The 20,186-nt window shown below is 39.8% G+C and overlaps 1 protein-coding gene across 1 annotated transcript in view; it reads left to right on the forward strand.

Annotated features, from left to right (window-relative positions):
- Positions 1 to 20,186, forward strand: part of LOC126191382 (cleavage stimulation factor subunit 1) — a 169,946-nt gene that overhangs the window by 592 nt on the left and 149,168 nt on the right. The window contains exon 2 of the mRNA XM_049932234.1: positions 12,449 to 12,654. Coding sequence (XP_049788191.1) covers positions 12,449 to 12,654 — 206 coding nt within the window. The remainder of the gene's footprint in view (positions 1 to 12,448; positions 12,655 to 20,186) is intronic.

Here is a 20,186-nt window from a genome sequence, read left to right on the forward strand (position 1 = left end):
TAGTTCAAGCAAGCATTTGATCGAGCTCTATAAATTTAAGCACGTAACATAATTATGAAAGCTGATACAAATCCATCTACTACATAAGCAATATCAGAAAACTCCCCAGGAAAAATCGTCAGATGCACACTTTGTACCAAGTGTATTTGAGAAATACAGTTAACCAGACGTTAATTGAAACTTACTTCCAACTAAGAGATTACGGCAGCAAAATTTTGTTCATATGCCACACTGACACCTGGTAGATACATGTTAGGATTTGTCACCCTATTAGGTTTGTGACTTGATCAAAACCAATTTCCTTGTGTTTTACTGACTGTGGACACACCCGCAGACAGAAAATGTTCGGTAGGGCCATTGCTACTTACTTATAGATTTCTGATTTCACAGGTAATATTAGTTAAACATTTTGCTAATGGCACAGCTATCTATATGGAAGTATTATATTGTAAAAAATGTTGCAGTGTACAGTTAGTAAAGAACAATATCTGAACTTGGTACTTTATCTGATAATTAGTTTTCAGTATATGCCTTTGTACAGTTGTGTGTATCTTGAAAAGTAATGCAGTATATTTCGTGAAAACAACCTTCGTAAATTTGAAGATCTTATTGTCAGGACAGAACATACAGTTTTCTATGGTCCATTAGTTTCACTCCTGCAAAGATAATCACTTATAATAATGCGATAATGCCAGTGGACAGAAGATAAGTAGTCATTTGTCCTGCACCTAATATACGAATAAAACTGAAATGAAGAATAATAGCCCTGAGCTATGCTTCTTATAGCCTACTGATTTGCAGAGTATCCATTTACAACATGCAATTTAACTTCACCATTAGAAACAGAAGGAAGAGAAACCTGCAAGATATGTAAATTGTTGGCTGCTGACAGCAGATAAATCTAGCCCATTATTCTGAAGATTTTTCATTAATAGCTTTTCTAGCTTTGACACTACATAGAAATTCATACACTGCAAACTACTGTGAAGTGCATAGTGAAGGATAGGCTACTTTCCTCATACCATATGATGTGTTGGCAAATGTGCCAACACCTTGTAGATAGAGGAGGCCGAAATGCACGCTATCTAACGCAGACGGGCGTGAAGTCTGGAACAGGATACGTAATTAATGCTATACTGAAGAAAAGTACGTAGCTTCTGTTTACTTAACTTTAATTCATCCTTGTGGTACATCGCTCTTGACTATACAAATGAGACTCTCTCCAGATATGGTTAATGGCGCCTTGCTAGGTCGTAGTCATGGACTTAGCTGAAGGCTATTCTAACTGTCTCTCGGCAAATGAGAGAAAGGCTTCATCAGTGTAGTCGCTAGCAAAGTCGTCCTACAACTGGGGTGAGTTCTAGTCCGTCTCTCAAGACCTGCTGTGTGGTGGCGCTCGGTCTGCAAATACTGACAGTGGCGATACGCGGGTCCGACATGTACTAATGGACCGCAGCTGATTTAAAGCTACCACCTAGCAAATGTGGTGTCTGGCGGTGACACCACACCATATATACAGGTTTCTTTGAATTCCATTCAGAAATGGAGTTTGGGAAGAATGACTGCTTAAATGTCTCTGTGCAAACTGTAATTAGTTGAATCTTAGTCGCTGTGGGAGTGATGGGTAGAGGCATGTAGTAAATTCCTATATTATTCACATAGTACTGTTCACTGATACATTGTAAGTACACTTCTGGAGGATAGTTGTAGTTCACACACTTGGGCAGTATTCTGGGATTGGACTCACAATTGTTATTCACAGGGCTGGTCCGAGAACATTTTTCCATGTAAGCAACTTATCATTTGGCACCCGTTTTCCCTTGAACACTTTCACCTGTGTCAGTTTTTGGTACTAATTGTGATGCACACTGTAGACAGTTCTTGCACCTGGGCGGCCCAGATTCCTGTCTCAATAAGTTTTCACACGTGGCCACTGCTAATTGTGATATGTCCTCACATGTGTGGTGCCCCTCTCAGCTTGGGTCACTTTGGCCTTAACCCGGCTCTGGTCATGCAGGCAACATCCTTTGTAGACTGCATTTTCCCAATGCCCTACCAAAAAACCAAAGTCTGTGACCTGTTTCACATATGATTGGGTCTGTGTATTCACTCCATTTCAAACACCTTTTGCAACTTACAACCAGGTACTTGCATGATTTGAGTAGGCTAATTAAAGTTATGGCTCGCTGATTTTGTAAACATAAGTTTCTACATTTTTTCTTTTTGTGGTGTGCATGGTCTTACATTCTGAATTTAAAACAAGTTGTTAATCTCTGCACATTTCAAAATATTATTAAGATCAGAATATATATGTAGCTTTTTGCAGACAGTGCTTTATTATAGATAACTGCATCATCTTCTAAAAGTCTGAGGCTAGTATTAATATTGCTTCCAGGGTCATAAATATATGACATGAACAGAAAGGGTTCAAACATACTTCCATGGACTGCATCTCCATTTACTCCAATTTTGTCATTGAGTCTCCAGTTAAGATAATATGCTGCATCCTTGATACCAAAAATTCCTCATTCATCACAAATTTCTTGTGACAAACCCTACGATCATTGTAGTTGATGAGCGTTGGGAAGGTACAGAGCCAAATGCTTTTCGTAAATTAGGAGCTACTGTGTCCAGTAGTATTATCAATATCTTTTGAAACTGTGGTGGTTTCTTTTCGAGGAGGTAATTATTTCGAAAGAGCTCATTATGTTTGAACACAGAATATGCTCTAAGATTCTACAACAGAGGATCAATGATATTCCATGTGTGGATCAACTCTGTTACTTTTCATGTAGATAGCTGAGACCTTGCTTCCTGTGCGCAGTTTGTTAGAGGGATGTGCTGTTTATTATGGTTAACAGAGGGTCTAACTCATCTGTTAATTTTGTATTTTATCCATCCTCAGCAACTGTAGTTACATATATTGAAACAATCAGCAACCATTTACATAAAAGAAATTTAGTTTTTTTACCGGTTTCGTAGACTTAGTGCCCTTCTTCAGAAGGTTGTACAGATTGCAGGCATTAGGGAAGCATCTGATTCTACCCATCTGCTTTGATCCGCAACATCATCACTATGGGAGAAACACCTACTTCCAGCATATACTAAATGGTGACGATATTGTCACTACATACACATGCCAACAGACACGAACAAAAATAAAAAAGATTCAAGAATGTCCCACTCCAACACTAAAATGAAAGTAACAGGGCAACTGTGGGAAATAGTGGGTTTTGGACAGGGTCAAGGTAAATATAGAACAATGAAAAACACTGCACCATCCCAAAATAAATATTACAAAAAAATCTCAACTTACGACATAATGCTACAGCTACAACACCACCAGGAATCATACACTTCACTCAACCTATATAGCTCAAACGAAGCCCACAATACCAGAAAACCAAGACTTACAACTCTGAAAAGTGGAATTGGATATTTCCCTTTATCTTTGTTGCTTAAAAGCATCTGTCAATACCTATTAGCAAACAAAAAATAAAAAAAAAAAACCACCGAAATAGAACCCTGCCAACTGAAAAACCCCCACATTTACTAGTTCAACTAACACAGAACCAAAATACCATAAATATGCAACAGTCAAAATTACTATGGAATAAAACCAAAACAAAAATTATTTACCTGATAAGTTGGGTTGCGCGCGCGCGCGCGTACACACACACACACACACAACTTTTTTTTCTTTTAAGAAGAGGCGAACAAACTGGTCATCTCTAACATAATCTCTAAACACCTCCACCCTTCTCCCCAACCCATAACCTGCTCCATTAACCCTATAAACAACACGCACAATCCCGCCCCCTCACACACACAGCCCCTCAACTCACCACATTCAGCCTACACATCCTCACCTCAAGAAAAAAAAAAAAAAAAAAAAAAAAAAAAAAAAAAAAAAAAAAAAAAAAAGTCAGGGACGCTATTCTGCCAGCAATACCAATCTAAATGAAATTGCAGGTTGGAAGATCACCTCTTCCCTATAACTGATTTAATTGCCCACAGAACCCCATCCCCCCCCCCCCCCCCCCCCATGGTATTAGTACAAACCCCAGTGTCATGATCTTTAAACTGAATACTATGGTTAACTACTAAATGTTTATAACTGCTCTACGACGAAAATGCATCTGATATAACAGTACTACCCCCCTTGGTATATTCCTCAATGAGCCCCACTAGTTCCCTCTTACAATGACCCCGCAAAAACCTAAAAACACAATCTATGTACCGCCCCCCCCCCTTTCTTGAAGTAACAGCCTCCCCACACACACAAACCAACTCGAGAAGTGCTCCATACTTCCTCTTACCAAACTGTGAATCATCAATTTCAACAACACCTGGCCCACCCACACCCCCCTGTACTTCATGTACTCTGAACACAACTCACAACAAAAAGAAAACCAATATAAAATATCAGTCTGATGCACACATAAACTCGAGGAGGACCTGTAGAAAAGTAATACATAAGTAAAACAGTCTACCCTTTGGCCAACCTTGATTTCTTGAACCAGGTACCATGCCATATCAAACACCAGGTATTCTTACGTTGACAATGCCACATGTATAGGTTCCTGATCTGTGACGCCGAAACTCTCGTCAACTTCATACACTACCCACAAGTGTGACATCTAACATATTCTGCTATTATCCGAGGAAAGAGAACACAAATAATTCATTGCAAACAAAGCAAAGACTTCCAGATCCACATCATCACATTGGTTACCGAGACTCATACCCCCGTTACCACAGTGATAACCAGGTCTCAAATGAGCCCAATGCCACATGTTAAACTCAACATGTCAACATTCACCACCAGAGGGCACCATCGAATAGAGCAACGTGACATCTACAAATACGAACCAACCTAAAAACATAGTCACACACAACACCATTATGTCTTGTGTCAAAGCAATGGGTGGAATCGGACACTTCCAATTACCCCCTGTCGCATTATTTATGTGTGTCCACAGTTTGTATACATGCTGATGTCCAGAGCTAAATTTTTCCAGTAATTTCTTGAGATACAACATTGTTGCTTCTTTAATGGTTTACTGAACCAGTAAATTGATCCACATAATTGTTATAATAACTCTTGGTACTTCCTTATAATATATTAATGTAGATGATACTAGTGTTTCTGAAAACCTGTAACTCAGAAAACGTGGTAATTTGGAGCGTCATTTTATTGTGGATTGGTTTATTGCTTTTGAACTGGTGCTGAAGTTCGTACCAGTTTTCATAAGTTTGATAGAAACAACAGATACACACAACAGACTTAAATCATCAATAATGTGTTCTCCTTCACTATTTACAACAGTCTGTCAACACTGGGGTAACTTTCTGGATCCGCAACTGAAGAAATCACATGGTTTTGAGGCAAAGAACTCATTGAGCCATGTTTGGAGTGCGTTTTCATCTGGAAAGGAAGTTCCTTAAGATTGTTTGATAGACAGCAGAAAAGGTGAAAATCTGAGGGTGCAAGACAGGTGAATGAGGTGGTTCAGAATAGTTTCACAGCCCAACTCCTGTATAGTGTTTTTCGTTAGTCTAGCATAATATGTGTGGACATTATCGTGGAGTAACATCACTTCACACAGTCTTCCTGGTTGTTGTTCTTGTATTACATCCGCAATACGTCTCAGTTGTTAACAACAAATGTCAGCAGTGATGCTTGGGGAAGCAATTTGTAGTCCAGTGCAGTGTCACTCTTCCACCAGATGCAAAACATTATCTTTTGGTGGATGTGCACAGGTCTTTGTACAGGGCAACAGCTTTGTTGGGGCTCAGTCATTCCTTGCTTTTCTGTGTTGTTGTTGTGGTGGTGGTGGTGGTCGTGGTCTTCAGTCCAAAGACTGGTTTGATGCAGCTCTCCATCCTAATCTATCCTCTGTGAGCCTCTTCATCTCCGAATAACTTCTACAACCTACCACTTTCTGAATCTGCTTGCTGTATTCATTTCTTGGTCTCCCTCTACGATGCCTCCCCCACCCTCTGACACACACACACACACACACACACACACACACACACACACACACACACACACATATTTCCCTCCAATACTGAATTGGTGATCCCTTGATGTCTCAGAATGTATCCTATTAACCGATCCCCTCATTTGATCGAGCTATGCTACAAATTTCTTGTCTGTGGTTCTATTCCATACCTGCATGTTAGTTACATGATCTACACATCTAATCTTCAGCATTCTTCTGTAGCACCACGTTTCAAAAACTTCCATTCTCTTCTTGCCTGAACTGTTTATCATCCATGTTTCACTTGCTTACATGAATTTATACTTGATGTTAACAAATTTCTCTTCTTCAGAAACACTTTTCTTGCAATTGCCATTTTATATCCTCTCTACTTCGACCATCATCAGTTATTTTGCTCCCCAAATAGCAAAACTCCTTTACTACTTTAAGTGTCTCGTTTCCTAATCTTCATTCCCTCAGCATCACCTGACTTAATTCGGCTACATTACATTATCCTAGTTTTGCTTTTGTTGATGTTCATCTTATACACTCCTTTCAAGATACTGTCCATTCTGTTCAACTGCTCTTCCAGGTCCTTTGCTGTCTCTAACAGAATTACAATGTCATCGGCAAACCTCAAAGTTTTTATTTCTTCTCCATGAATTTTAATACCTACTCCGAACTTTTCTTTTGTTTCCTTTACTGATTGCTCAATATACAGATTGAATAGCATCGGGGAGAGGCTACAACCCAGTCTCACTCCCTTCCCAACCACTGCTTCGCTTTCATGCCCCTCGACTCTTATAACTGCCATTTGGTTTCTGTAGAAATTGTAAATAGCCTTTCGCTCCCTGTATTTTACCCCTGCCACCGTCAGAATTTGAAAGAGAGTATTCCAGTCAACATTATCAAACGCTTTCTCTAAGTCTACAAATGCTAGGAACGTAGGTTTGCCTTTCCTTTATCTTTCTTCTAAGATAAGTCGTAGGGTCAGTATTGCCTCACGTGTTCCAACATTTCTTCGGAATCCAAACTGATCTTCCCCGAGGCCAGCTTCTACCAGTTCTTCCATTCGTCTGTAAAGAATTCGTGTTAGTATTTTGCAGCTGTGACTTATTAAACTGATAGTTCCATAATTTTCACATCTGTCAACACCTGCTTTCTTTGGGATTGGAATTACTACATTCTTCTTGAAGTCTGAGGGAATTTCGCCTGTCTCATACATCTTACTCACCAGATGGTAGAGTTTTGTTAGGCCTGGCTCCCCCAAGGCTGTCAGTAGTTCTAATGGAATGTTGTCTACTCCCGGGGCCTTGTTTCGACTTAGGTCTTTCAGTGCTCTGTCAAACTTTTCACGCAGTATCATATCTCCCATTTCATCTTCATCTACCTCCTCTTGCATTTCCATAATATTGTCTTCAAGAACATAGCCCCTGTATAGACCCTCTATATACTCCTTCCACCTTTCTGCTTTCCCTTCTTTGCTTAGAACTGGGTTTCCATCTGAGCTCTTGATAGTCATGCAAGTGGTTCTCTTTTCTCCAAAAGTCTCTTTAATTTTCCTGTAGGCAGTATCTATCTTACCCCTCTTGAGATAAGCCTCTAAATCCTTACCTTTGTCCTCTAGCCATCCCTGCTTAGCCATTTTGCACTTACTGTCGATCTCATTTTTGAGATGTTTGTATTCCTTTTTGCCTGCTCCACTTACTGCATTTTTGTATTTTCTCCTTTCATCAATTAAATTCAATATCTCTTCTGTTACCCAAGGATTTCTACTAGCCCTCGTCTTTTTACCTACTTGATCCTCTGCTGCCTTCACTATTTCATTCCTCAAAGCTACCCATTCTTCTTCTACTGTATTTCTTTCCCCCATTCCTGTCAATTGTTCCCTTATGCTCTCCCTGAATCTCTGTACAACCTCTGGTTCTTTCAGTTTATCCAAGTCCCATCTCCTTAAATTCCCACCTTTTTGCAGTTTCTTCAGTTTTAATCTACTGTTCATAATCACTAGATTGTGGTCAGAGTCCACATCTGCCCCTGGAAATGTCTTACAATTTAAAACCTGGTTCCTAAATCTCTGTCTTACCGTTATATAATCTATCTGAAACCTTTTAGAATTTCCAGTGTTATTCCATGTATAAAACCTTCTTTCATGATTCTTGAACCAAGTGTTAGCTATGATTAAGTTATGCTCTGTGCAATATTCTACCAGGCGGCTTCCTCTTTCATTTCTTAGCCCCAATCCATATTCACCTACTACGTTTCCTTCTCTTCCTTTTCCTACTGTCGAATTCCAGTCACCCATGACTATTAAATTTTCGACTCCCTTCACTACCTGAATAATTTCTTTTATCTCATCATACATTTCATCAATTTCTTCATCATCTGCAGAGCTAGTTGGCATATAAACTTGTACTACTGTAGTAGGCGTGGGCTTCGTGTCAATGTTGGCCACAACAATGCGTTCACTATGCTGTTTGTAGTAGCTTACCCGCACTCCTATTTTCCTATTCATTATTAAACCTACTCCTGCATTACCCCTATTTGATTTTGTATTTATGATCCTGTATTCGCCTGACCAAAAGTCTTGTTCCTCCTGCCACTGAACTTCACTAATTCCCACTATATCTAACTTTAACCTATCCATTTCCCTTTTTAAATTTTCTAACCTACCTGCCCGATTAAGGGATCTGACATTCCACGCTCCGATCCATAGAACGCCAGTTTTCTTTCTCTTGAATACGACGTCCTCTTGAGTAGTCCCCGCCCGGAGATCCGAATGGGGGACTATTTTACCCAAGAGGACGCCATCATCATTTAATCATACAGTAAAGCTGCATACCCTCGGGAAAAATTACGGCTGTAGTTTCCCCTTGCTTTCAGCTGTTCGCAGTACCAAAACAGCAAGGCCGTTTTGGTTAATGTTACAGGGCCAGATCAGTCAATCATCCAGACTGTTGCCCCTGCAACTACTGAAAAGGCTGCTGCCCCTCTTCAGGAACCACACGTTTGTCTGGCCTCTCAACAGATACCCCTCCGTTGTGGTTGCACCCACGGTACGACTATCTGTATCGTTGAGGCACGCAAGCCTCCCCACGAATGGCAAGGTCCATGGTTCATTGGGGGGCATTGTGGATTAATGCACGTAAATGATCTTCATCAAATCCCAAAGGTTTTACCGATTTTGGAGTGTCACTAATGCTAGAATGATCCTCCTCAAAAGGATAAAACCATTTTCTTACCGTGCTCCATCCAGTTACATTATCCTCACACATGGCACAAATGTTTCTGGCTGCATCCGATGCTGTCACCCCTCTGTTGAACTCAGACTTATGAATATGTTGAAAATGTTCCAATTTCTCCACTTGGAACTCCGTTTCGTAGTGTCCACAGCTCCTTTCATTATCTCGAAGAATTACAAATAAAAATGACAGTTGATAAATAAACCTATAGCAGCCGGAACACCAACATGTGAAACACAAACACTATGAACTTATGCCCCAACCTAATATATTCTACCATTGGTGATGAAAGAGGCTGTGATATGCCTGTGTTACCTAATTTTATTGGTATGACGTCAGCAAAGGCAAGACATTCTACATTGATTCTTTTACTTTTTGTTTCCATATTTATTCTAGCTATTTTTTCGATTATATTTTGATGATTTTATCTAGTATCAGATTGAGTAGGAGTGAAGATAACCTAACATTTTACCCAATGTTTTAGATAAAAGACCTGTAGTGGTAGAACACTACAGAGAGAACTTGCGGAATTTCGTGAATAAGTTTCCTGGTCATGCTATTGTAATATTGCATGACTTCAGCTTGTCAGGTATAGAATGGGAGAGTCGAGCTGTCAAAACTGGTGCCAGAGAGAGTATTTGTGTGATATTATTGAATATCTTCTCCAAAAATTACTTCGAGCAGATAGTTAGAGAGCTAACTTGTGAAGGTAATGTCTTAGAGCTTCTAGAAACAAGCAGATCTGATCTTTCTGAATCAGTTAGTGTAAATGAGAGCATCACTTATCATGAAGCATTGATAGCATCTATGACTATAGGTATTACAAGGAATGTTAAGGAAGGTAAGAAATATTTTTTCTTAGCAAGGGTGACTGGATTCAAATTGCAGAGTATTTGAGGAGTCAACATCAGATATTCAGTGTTGAGAACAAAGATGTGAAATTCAAAGGAAAAAAATTGAAAGCATCATTCAGTATGCCTTACACATGTATGTTCCGAACAAGGTCTGTAGGGATGGGAAAGACCTGCTATTGTTTGATACCCATGATAGAAAACTGCTACATAAAAAAGAGAGCTTCATCACAAATTCAAGAGAAGTTAAACAAAAGCTGGATAAAGTGAAAATAATTCTAAGGAGAGGAATGAGACAGGCTTTCAGCGACTTTGAAAGTGAAAGTTTGCCAACCGATCTAACTAAAAGCCCTAAGAGGTTTCTTGTCTTATGTAAATTCAGTAAGTGGGTTGAAATCCTCTGTTCAGTCACTCAGGGACCATAGATACCGAAATGGAAGATGACAGAGAGAAGGCTGAAATACTGAATTCGGTCTTCTGAAATTGTTTCACTGTGGAAGATCGTAATACAGTCCTTCTTCTCTGTGATCGTATGAACATCAAAATAGCAGAAATTGAGATAAGTGATCACTTAACAGAAAGGCCACTACTATCACTTAGTAGTGGAAATGCTTCAGAACCAGATGAGATAACTGTAAGATTTTACAGCAATTTTGCGAAGGAACTTGTGCACCTATTAACAGCAGTTTCTCATAGGTCACTGGAGCAATGAAGAATTGCTAGCGACTGGAGAAAAGTGCAGGTCATTCCTGTTTTCAAGAAGGATGTAGGACAGATGCATATAACTGTAGGCCTATATCCACTGACATCAATATGTTGTTGAATTATGGAACATGTTTTATGCTTATGTGTTATGACATTTTTGGAAAACAAAAATCTAAAAAATAAATAAATAAAAAATAAAAAAAATCAACATGGATTCTGTAAACGAGATGTTGCCAAACTCAGTTCATTCTGTTACTCCATGAGACCCACACTGCTGTAGACATGAGCACTCAAATTGGTGCCATATTCTAACATTTAAGGAAGGCATTTTACACTGATCAGTGACAAAAATGGGGTCTCACTGGGTATGGGACCACATTTGCAACCAGATTCAAGACTTCTTTGCAGAGAGAACTCAACATGTCACACATAATGGAACCAAATCGACAGGTGTAAAAGTAATTTCAGGAGTATCCCAAGGAAGTGTGATAGGACTGTTACTATTTACAGTATGTGTAAATGATCCAGATGAAAATGTCAGAAGCTCTATAAGGCAATTCATAGGTGATGTGGTTGTCTACAAGAAGGAAGCACTATCAGAAGACTGTAGTGATTGGGGGGAAGGAAATGCAGAGGGTTGATGAGCGGTACAGGAACCGGTAATCGACCCTGAATGTAAATAAATGTAACACATTTCGGATATGTAGGAAAAGAAATCCACTACTGTACAAGTACACTATTTATGACAAATTGCTGGGAACATCATTTACTGTAAAACATCTAAGAGTAACCATCTAGAGCAATCTTAAGTGGAATGACCACTTAAAGCAACTAAAAGGAAAAATAGATGCTAGACTGAGATTCATAGAAAGAATCCTGCGGAAATGTAACTAATCCAAGAAGGAGTGATTCACACACATTCATTTGACTTATTCTTGAGTACTGAGTATTGTTCATCACTCTGGGACCCTTCCCAGGTGGGACTAATAGAAGAGATAGAGAAGATCCAATGAAGAGGAGTGCATTTCACCACTGGATCATTTATTTGGTGCGAGAGCATCGCAGAGATGCTCAACAAGCTCCAGTTGCAGATCTTATAAGAGAGGGATTGTGCACCATGGAGTGGTTTACTATTGAAATTTTGGGAGCGAACACACTAGGAAGAGTTGGACTACATGTTATTTCCTCTCATGTACATCTCACAAAACGACCGCAACAAGCAAGTTTGAGAAACTAGACTAGAGCTAATACAGTGGTTTGCAATTGTCATTCTTCCCACATGCCATTTGTAAATGGAACAGAGAAGGGGGGATTGGATAGTGGTACCAGGAGTACCTTCTGCCACACACTGTCTAGGACTTGTTGAGTGTTGATGTAGATTTCAACCATGAAGTTTACTTTAGTAATTGTGTGTGTTAAGCCCTGTTATATTAAGTTGGTAGTTTTGTTATCCGCACTATATTCATGTAGTGCATTAAGCACTGTGGTATGGTAATAGTACTTACTAGATTAAGAATGTTTATAAGGGGATTTTCACTTGGTATGTAATATAAGAGGCATTCACTGTGAATGTCTCTACTTTGTTATTTAGCTACATAATATCCCACACACATGTTTAATAATAACATGTGTTAATGTATTTTAACTTGTTTCTGTTGTACAGTCAGCTTTTCTATGATGGGCATCAGAGTCTGGCTGTGGGTCTATCAGCAGTTGCTCAGGCAGACCCGCCTTGTCCGCCTTCAGATCGTCTGCTCCATGTTGTTATGGCCGGTCTTCGTCATGAGCCAGAACGTTCCAAAGGTGGAGGTGCAGCAGCAGCTATAGCAGCAGGGGTTGCACCAGAGAATGTACTCGGACCTGGTCTAGGTGAGTTTCTTGAGAAGCAGCATGTAACCGGTGATGATAGTTATTACAGCTCCTCTTTGTGTTGTTAGAAAGAGTTAGTTTCTGTACTTGATGGATCATTCCATGTCAGTTCCACCAAAAATAAGGCAGTTTATTACCTACCATTTTAGATTTTAATGAAACTTGACTCATTTTTTCTCTTTACAGAGAAAAGTAATCATACCAAATTTTAAAATTTTATCTCTCTCTGTTTTCATATAATGGCTTTTCAAAATTTGGAAGCTTTTGATGATTTTAGTGCCATGACGATATTTGCTAATATTTTGAAAATAAATTAAAAGTTTTTAATTTTTCATACACTCTGTATGAAATTTGGTGTTATAAACTCTAAACCATAGGGATTGTAAACAAAATTACTTAACATCATTAAATAAACTTGCCAAAGGAGGAAACAAAGTGTATAAATTATGGTTCAGTATTACACTGAATATCAAATCAAGGGAATGGAGTAACACCTACCTTTTTTGCAAAATAGTTTCTAAAGCTTAGGCTATCACATGAAAAAATAAAATTAGAGAATTTTTCTCTGTGTGGTATTTTTCCTACTACATTGGAAATTTTAGCTCAGTGTTTTATTCATTCATCTCATAAATATTGTTAAAATATTTGTATGACTAATTATTTAGTACTTTATGTTTCCAGTGTTACTATCCTATTTAATTAATAATTTTTTTAACCAAGGAAAAAGTGGTAGCATAAGCTATATCATCCCAGCAAAAAACTGCAAATATTTGCATTTTAATAATCATATATTCTGATCCATGAATTCTAAAAATATCACCTTTGTGCAAGTGGATGCTCACCTTTGAAATTAAGTACACTTGATGATGAAAAGATATTTGCAGAAGTGAAACTTTAAAAAAAGCTTCTTATGTGGTCTTGCTACTTGATAACATAAGGAACAATTTGCACCAAGCTACAAATAAGAAACAAAGTCAGTTGCTGACTATATAACCATACCAACTTCATTAAATTAATCTCAGAAAAAAATTAATTGGATTTTCTTATTACTTAGTGTGGCAAGTAACTGGTTTGGTACTGAATTTTTATCAGGGTAATAAACAGTGTGGAATTTTACAGGGTGCGATAAATGTAGTAACAGAGAAGAAGAAAAACAGAAAGAAAATCACTGATTTTTATTTAGCTTGCATGAAATGTGTTCAGATTTTGAGATGGGCACTGTAACAGGCAAAGGCCCAATACTTGAAATGCAGAAGTAGTATTCAGATTTTAAAAGTGAATATACTGAAACTAAAATAGGTTTTTCTAAATTCTGTCCGCTCTGCCTCAAATCGTCCATTTTAAGGGAGCTAATGGAATCGACTCAGTACATATCTGTAATTAATGCAGTTCCATGTGAAGGCAACTATGAAGATATAAAAATGCTGCTTTGTGAAACCTCAGCCTGTGTGTGTATGCTGCAGCACTGTATTGAATAACCCCTGAAAGAAAAAGTAACAAGTTTTTTATATAAAAAAATGTGTATTGAAAACTGTGATGAAGACGGAATACCAAAAAATCACATGTTCTGCAAAAATTGCCAACTGTACTGAGTGTCTTTCATCTGAAGTAGAAAAAATGTTCGGCACTATTACATTGCAAAATCTCAATCATATTATTATAACAGAATCAAAGGATCATCTGATGCAAACAAGTAGCAATTGACTTATGTGAAAATTAATGTTTAACTGTGTAGCAATTCGGAGCTTTGGGGGGGGGGGGGGGGGGGGGGGGGAGGAGGATCAGGATGTGACATCAAACAGAGGAAGTGAATCATTGAATTAGAAAATGTGAGGTATGTGATACTGACTCTGTAAGTGCCTATGCCCTGTGTGTACGGATTTCTTACTTGACTGCCTGGATGAGGGCAGACCAGAATGTGTGCTGGCTCAGGGACAGACTATGGAACTGACTGAATGTTCTAAACATGGCTCACAAAAATAATAAAAAGTATGAAGTGAGTTTCATTGAAATTATACTTGTTCTTTTAACCCTTTGACTGCTGGAGGCGCACCATCTGCTTGGCACACTGCGGCCTGCGGTGTAATCCAGCTACCTGTGCTAAGTGCCTGTCCCTCGGAGCTGCCGCCGGGACTGGCACGGCCCGCACTGCCCAACCTTCCCTGTGCTGAATACTTCTGGATTGATTACAACTAATGCAGAGCCAGCCTGAATTTTTGGCAACTTTGAACTGTAATAACTCGGGCAATAGTTTTTGTAAAGAAATAAAATTTGACCATCTTGTACAACTTTATGCGTTCTCTTAAGAATAATAATGAAAAGAATTTTAAGAGCCATATTGATGGCTAAAAAAATAGGCACCAAAAAAAAATTTCGAAGTTTATCTTTTTGCATCTCCTGGACTAATGCTGTGACAAACGTGAAACTTGGCATGTAGTAACCTAGCAACACATTGTTCTCTAATATAAAGTTTCATTTGCGTAGCACTTTCCAATGCTGAATGAATGGAAGGTATTGTAAAAACATCAAAAAAGTGTTTTTTTTTTTTGTTCTGATTTTGCTAGAAAACTATGTTCTATAAAACATTCCAAGCTGTATAATTGGAATGAAAGGTGGGCACAAAAATCAGGCCCGAAAACAGTGTAAACTTGATTTGCATATGTAGTAGAGTGAACACATGAGGAAAATGAAATTTAGAGTGCAATAGATTGACAGCACAAAGATATGGAATAAAATTTTTTATTTCCCTACTATTTTCCAATAATCTACAAATTAGTCGAAAAGATGTTGATTTTTATGAAAAGACAAAAGCAACGTATATTCGACACTTCTTTTACAAATACCGTCTTCTATTAATGCTTCAAAGCCAGTCTCATTCGAACAACCAACTTTAAGCCCCCCAGCCTCCCCAGAATAGTACGTTGAATTTCCAATACTGGCTAACAATTGAGGAAAAGTAGCAAGAAAAATCGCACTGAGAACAGAGTTTTAATATTAGGATGTTATTTCTCGTTGGTCAAAGGCATTTGTATCAGTTATGGAAAACAGGTTTTGTACAAGTAGGCCGAATGTGATCTATATTTGTACTACTAAGGATAAAAGAATATAACTGTGTATGTTACACGTTAATAATTTAAATGTATTGTATGTAGATTAATACATGGGTTTTGTTATACTGGCGCAATTACATTTGCTACAGTACAGATATTATGCCATCTCAATCACCAAGTCAGTTCATTTGCCAGCAAATTTCTACATATGAAAAAGTCGGGCATTGTTTGAATAATTTTGCACCTGTTGCTTCTATTTCCCATCCTTGTTTTCGATCCAGGCTATGGACTGGCACTGGCGAAGTTAAAAATAGATTTATATATATTTTTTACATTTTTTTGCCTTTTTGTAGTAATTCGTTTAGAAGTGTCAATACATTTTTTCAGATTTAGTTCCCAATGATTAGTAATACTTCTTTGTATGATAAGTCTCAAAGCAGGGCACAACACATAATGGAATGTTGCAAGTTTTGCATTGGTATCTAGTTTGCTGGTGCACTTTCTGTTTCATGCAAACCACGTATCTGCATGTTAGTGTAGTTTTCTGCAAATGTTCACTCACAATAACAGCCGGAAAATGTCTCCCTGTGAATTGGAGAGGATTCTCATCATTGTAGTGCCTTCCCCTACCAGATTTTTTCCATTCTGTAGCATATTTTTCTACACTCTCCCTTGCGAGAGAAAGGTGAAACTCTGCGAGTGCCATTTTTCGCCCTGTTACCGACCAGTGGAGAGCATGAACATTTAGAATGCACAAATCCAAATTGTGAAAAAAATATTTCTTGTACCATTTCACAGTCTTACGCATTGATCCCACTGAGCTCAGTAACATGTCACAATGGTCAGTTGCACCCATACTTGAATTGTAATCTACAATACATTGCCGTTTCTTTATTTTTTCGCCAGTATTTATGTCAGTCTTCTCTGTTTTAATCATTTGTGTTGCATGACTTGTGGTCAACATGCACACACACCTCTCTCTTATCACACGACTTGATAGCAAGGATCCTGTCAGTGCACTTAAACTCAGTCTCTCCTCGTTTTAATTTCTTCTGCAGTTTTGGCGTGTTGCGCTTATTCTTATGAGCAGTGCCACATGCAGCTGTTCTATAGTTGTGAAGCCAGCCAGAGGAACAGGTCCAGGCTGGAGTACCAATATCGACAGTGTAGGATATGACCCTGTTCCAAATACAGTCCCATAAGAGTTGCCACTACGTCGCCACTTTTCCCTAAATTGTGGAACCCAATTTCTTTTGTTGCACCTGTATATACAATAAAATCCAAAATATACCCACTCTTAACAGTCACACAGTACAAATGTCTTTATTCCGAATCTTCTTTGCTTGGTTGGAATAAATTCCTTAACAGATAATTGTCCTTTGAACAGCAAGAGACTTTTCTCTGTACAAAGGTTGTGATGTGGACGAAATGAATTACGAAACGTCTTACGAACTTCGTCAACAATCGTCCTAATTTTAGACTGTCACCTCCAGTACTCACAGAGCTATCACCGAAGTGTAGCATTCTCAGAACTAGACCAGAATGGTCTCGAGACATGATTTCACTGAAAACTGGTGTGATCAAAAGTGTATCTCTGGATTAGTAATCACTTAATTTTAACTTCTTACCTTTTGCCATTAGAAGGCAAATAGCAATAAAACAATACATTTCCTCAAATCCAGTGTATTTCCACTTTGGCAGTCGAGAATTCACAGATTCTGTGGTATATTCTCTGGTGTAAATGTAAATATAATTTGTTTCGTCTGCAATAAATTGCAACAATTCTTCATACATAAATATCACAAAAAATGAAAGAATGCTTGGCTCAGCATCTAGTTGACATTTGGGTCCTGAACTCGATTCATCAAAGTAATGGTTTAATGGCTGGAAATCAGTTTCTTTCCTGTCAAACGTGTCACTTAAGTATGCCCTTTTCCGAACTGTTTCACTGTCACTTTCTGATTCCTCAGATTCAGAGAAATGCTGTCTGTAATTCTTGCTCTCCTCTCTGATGTAAAGGGCTGAGGACTACAGCTTTGAGATTCTGTGGAGGACTCATCACTGCTAGCAACATCAGATAATTCACACTTACTGCCGCTACTAGTGAGCATATCCAGGATCTCTCTGTGTGTGCAACCACAGTGATATGACATTTCTCCTGTAGCAAACAAGAAAACTGATGAAAACACAGGAAGCATAGTCGAATTCTGCAAAAAGGGAACACATCAACAAACATATAAGCACTCTCAAATTATAGTCAGACTACTGAACAGCTACTGGAAGAGCAGAGCGGAAAGACAACGCTGCGTGTTTACACGACTGTCACACTCAGGTAGCTGTGATTCAGTACGCCTAAACTCGTCCCTAGTGGTTAAAAGGCTGGTGGCACGTCCTTAGCACTGTAGGCGAAACCCAAGGGCCGCACTTAACCACGTCGGGCACAGCTGGGAATGGCGAGGGATGATGAGCTAACACATCTCCAGCAGTGAAAGCGTTAATACCTTTCTGTTTGTACCACTCTCTCATCCTCCCTTGCCCTCCTCTCTGTCCCTCACCCCCTCTCCCCCTCACCCCCTCTCCCCCCTCACCTCCTCTCACCCCCTCTCCCCCTCACCCCCTCTCCCCCTCACCCCCTCTCCCCCTCACCCCCTCTCCCCCCTCCCCCCTCCCCCCTTCCCCCCTCACCCCCTCTCCATCCCTCACCCCCTCTCCCCCCTCACCCCCTCTCCCCCCCTCCCCCCTCACCCCCTCTCCCCCCTCACCCCCTCACCCCCTCTCCCCCCTCGCCCCCTCTCTCCCCCTCGCCCCCTCTCCCCCCCTCGCACCCTCTCCCCCCCTCACCCTCTCTTCCCCCTCACCCTATCTTTCCCCCTCACCGCTCTCTTCCCCCTCACCCCTCTCTTCCCCCTCACCCCTCTCTTCCCCCTCACCCCTCTCTTTCCCCTCACCCTCTCTCCCTCCTCCCCCCTCACCCCCTCTCCCTCCACCCCCCTCTCCCCCTCCTCCCCCCTCTCCCCCTCCCCCCCTCCCCCCTCACCCCCTCTTCCCCCTCATCCCTCTCTCCCCCCACCACTCTCACCCCCTCACCCCTCTCTCCCCCCACCTCTCTCACCCCCTCCCCCCTCACCCCCCCTCTCCCCTCCTCCCCTTCCCCTTCCCCCACCTCCTCTTCCCTCTCTCCATCTCCCCCTCCCCTTCCCCCTCCTCCCCTTCCCCACTCCTCCCCTTCCCCCTCTCCCGCGCCTCCTCCTCCTCCTGCTCCTCCTCCCCGTTCTCTCCCTCAATCTACAAGGACACACACACACACACACACACACACACACACACACACACACACACACACACACACAGAGATCCAGAGATGCACAACACAATTTTTAATTTTGGAAGATTCACTTTGTTTGGTGCATCTGCTGTGATCATAGTGTAAGCATTATGTTTAGGTAACACAGCTTTTGATTGTTATAGACTTAAAAAATGTTTTTCTCGAGAACCCTGTTATTATTTCCACCCTCAAAACAGAGAAATGCAAAGATGACAACAAAAGAACTTTGATTGCCAAATGCAAACAGGGAAATTCTGTGAACTACAAGTGACATAAATCTACAAATAATTCAAGTGATCCACACAAAGAGACAATGTGCAATTGCTGTAAAAGTGCAATGCAAAGACATGAAGAGATGAAAGCAGGAAATGTAAAAATGAAAAGAATATGCAAAAAGTAAAATATTTAATACATCATTCTTAAGTTAAACTTTCATTCAGTCTATGTCAATTGCAAGAACTTACAATGATTAACAGAACAGTCATTACTGAGCTTTGTCCGTGAAAGTGAAAACCTTTTGTAGAACAAGCTGCTCAGTGTGCACTAGCAGTAAGAGGTTCACCTAGCTGAGGAAGGGGCACATTTGCAGTGCAATGCCTTGCAGCCATTTCTGCTTTTCCTTAATTTAGTGACTAATTGTTTCATATTAACGACACCTCTAGCCCTCAGAATATTTATACTAGAATCATCAAGGAGTAATTATCAGAACAGACTGCTGTATGGTAATGAAATATTGTGGACACTCAATTCTGTCGAAGGTCTCAATGACGGCAAGTTCTTAAATTAAAAAGAAAATAATAAAAGAAATTTTTCACTTGGAGTGTCATTTACAGCCAATGCCACCCAGCTGCATTATGGACTATGAAAGTGAAAATTCAGATTGGAGTCTGTGCTGGAATGTATGGTAACTATTCAGCTAATATTTGTTCATTATGCCAAACTACTGTCATTCCATAGCAATGTCCATATAAGCAGGAAAGAATGGCTCAATAGTGTGTGAAGAACATCTGCTCTTCTGTATCCAACACAGAACACAAGTTATTTGCAGCAAACATAAGCTATACTGCACCTTCGTGTAGACAATTTAGTATCTTCTGCAGCAGATGGTCACCTTGTAAAGGCGATAAACAAGGGTAACAGACTATCACATCACCTTA

Source organism: Schistocerca cancellata, chromosome 6, assembly GCF_023864275.1.
Source record: "Schistocerca cancellata isolate TAMUIC-IGC-003103 chromosome 6, iqSchCanc2.1, whole genome shotgun sequence".
Taxonomy (NCBI): domain Eukaryota; kingdom Metazoa; phylum Arthropoda; class Insecta; order Orthoptera; family Acrididae; genus Schistocerca; species Schistocerca cancellata.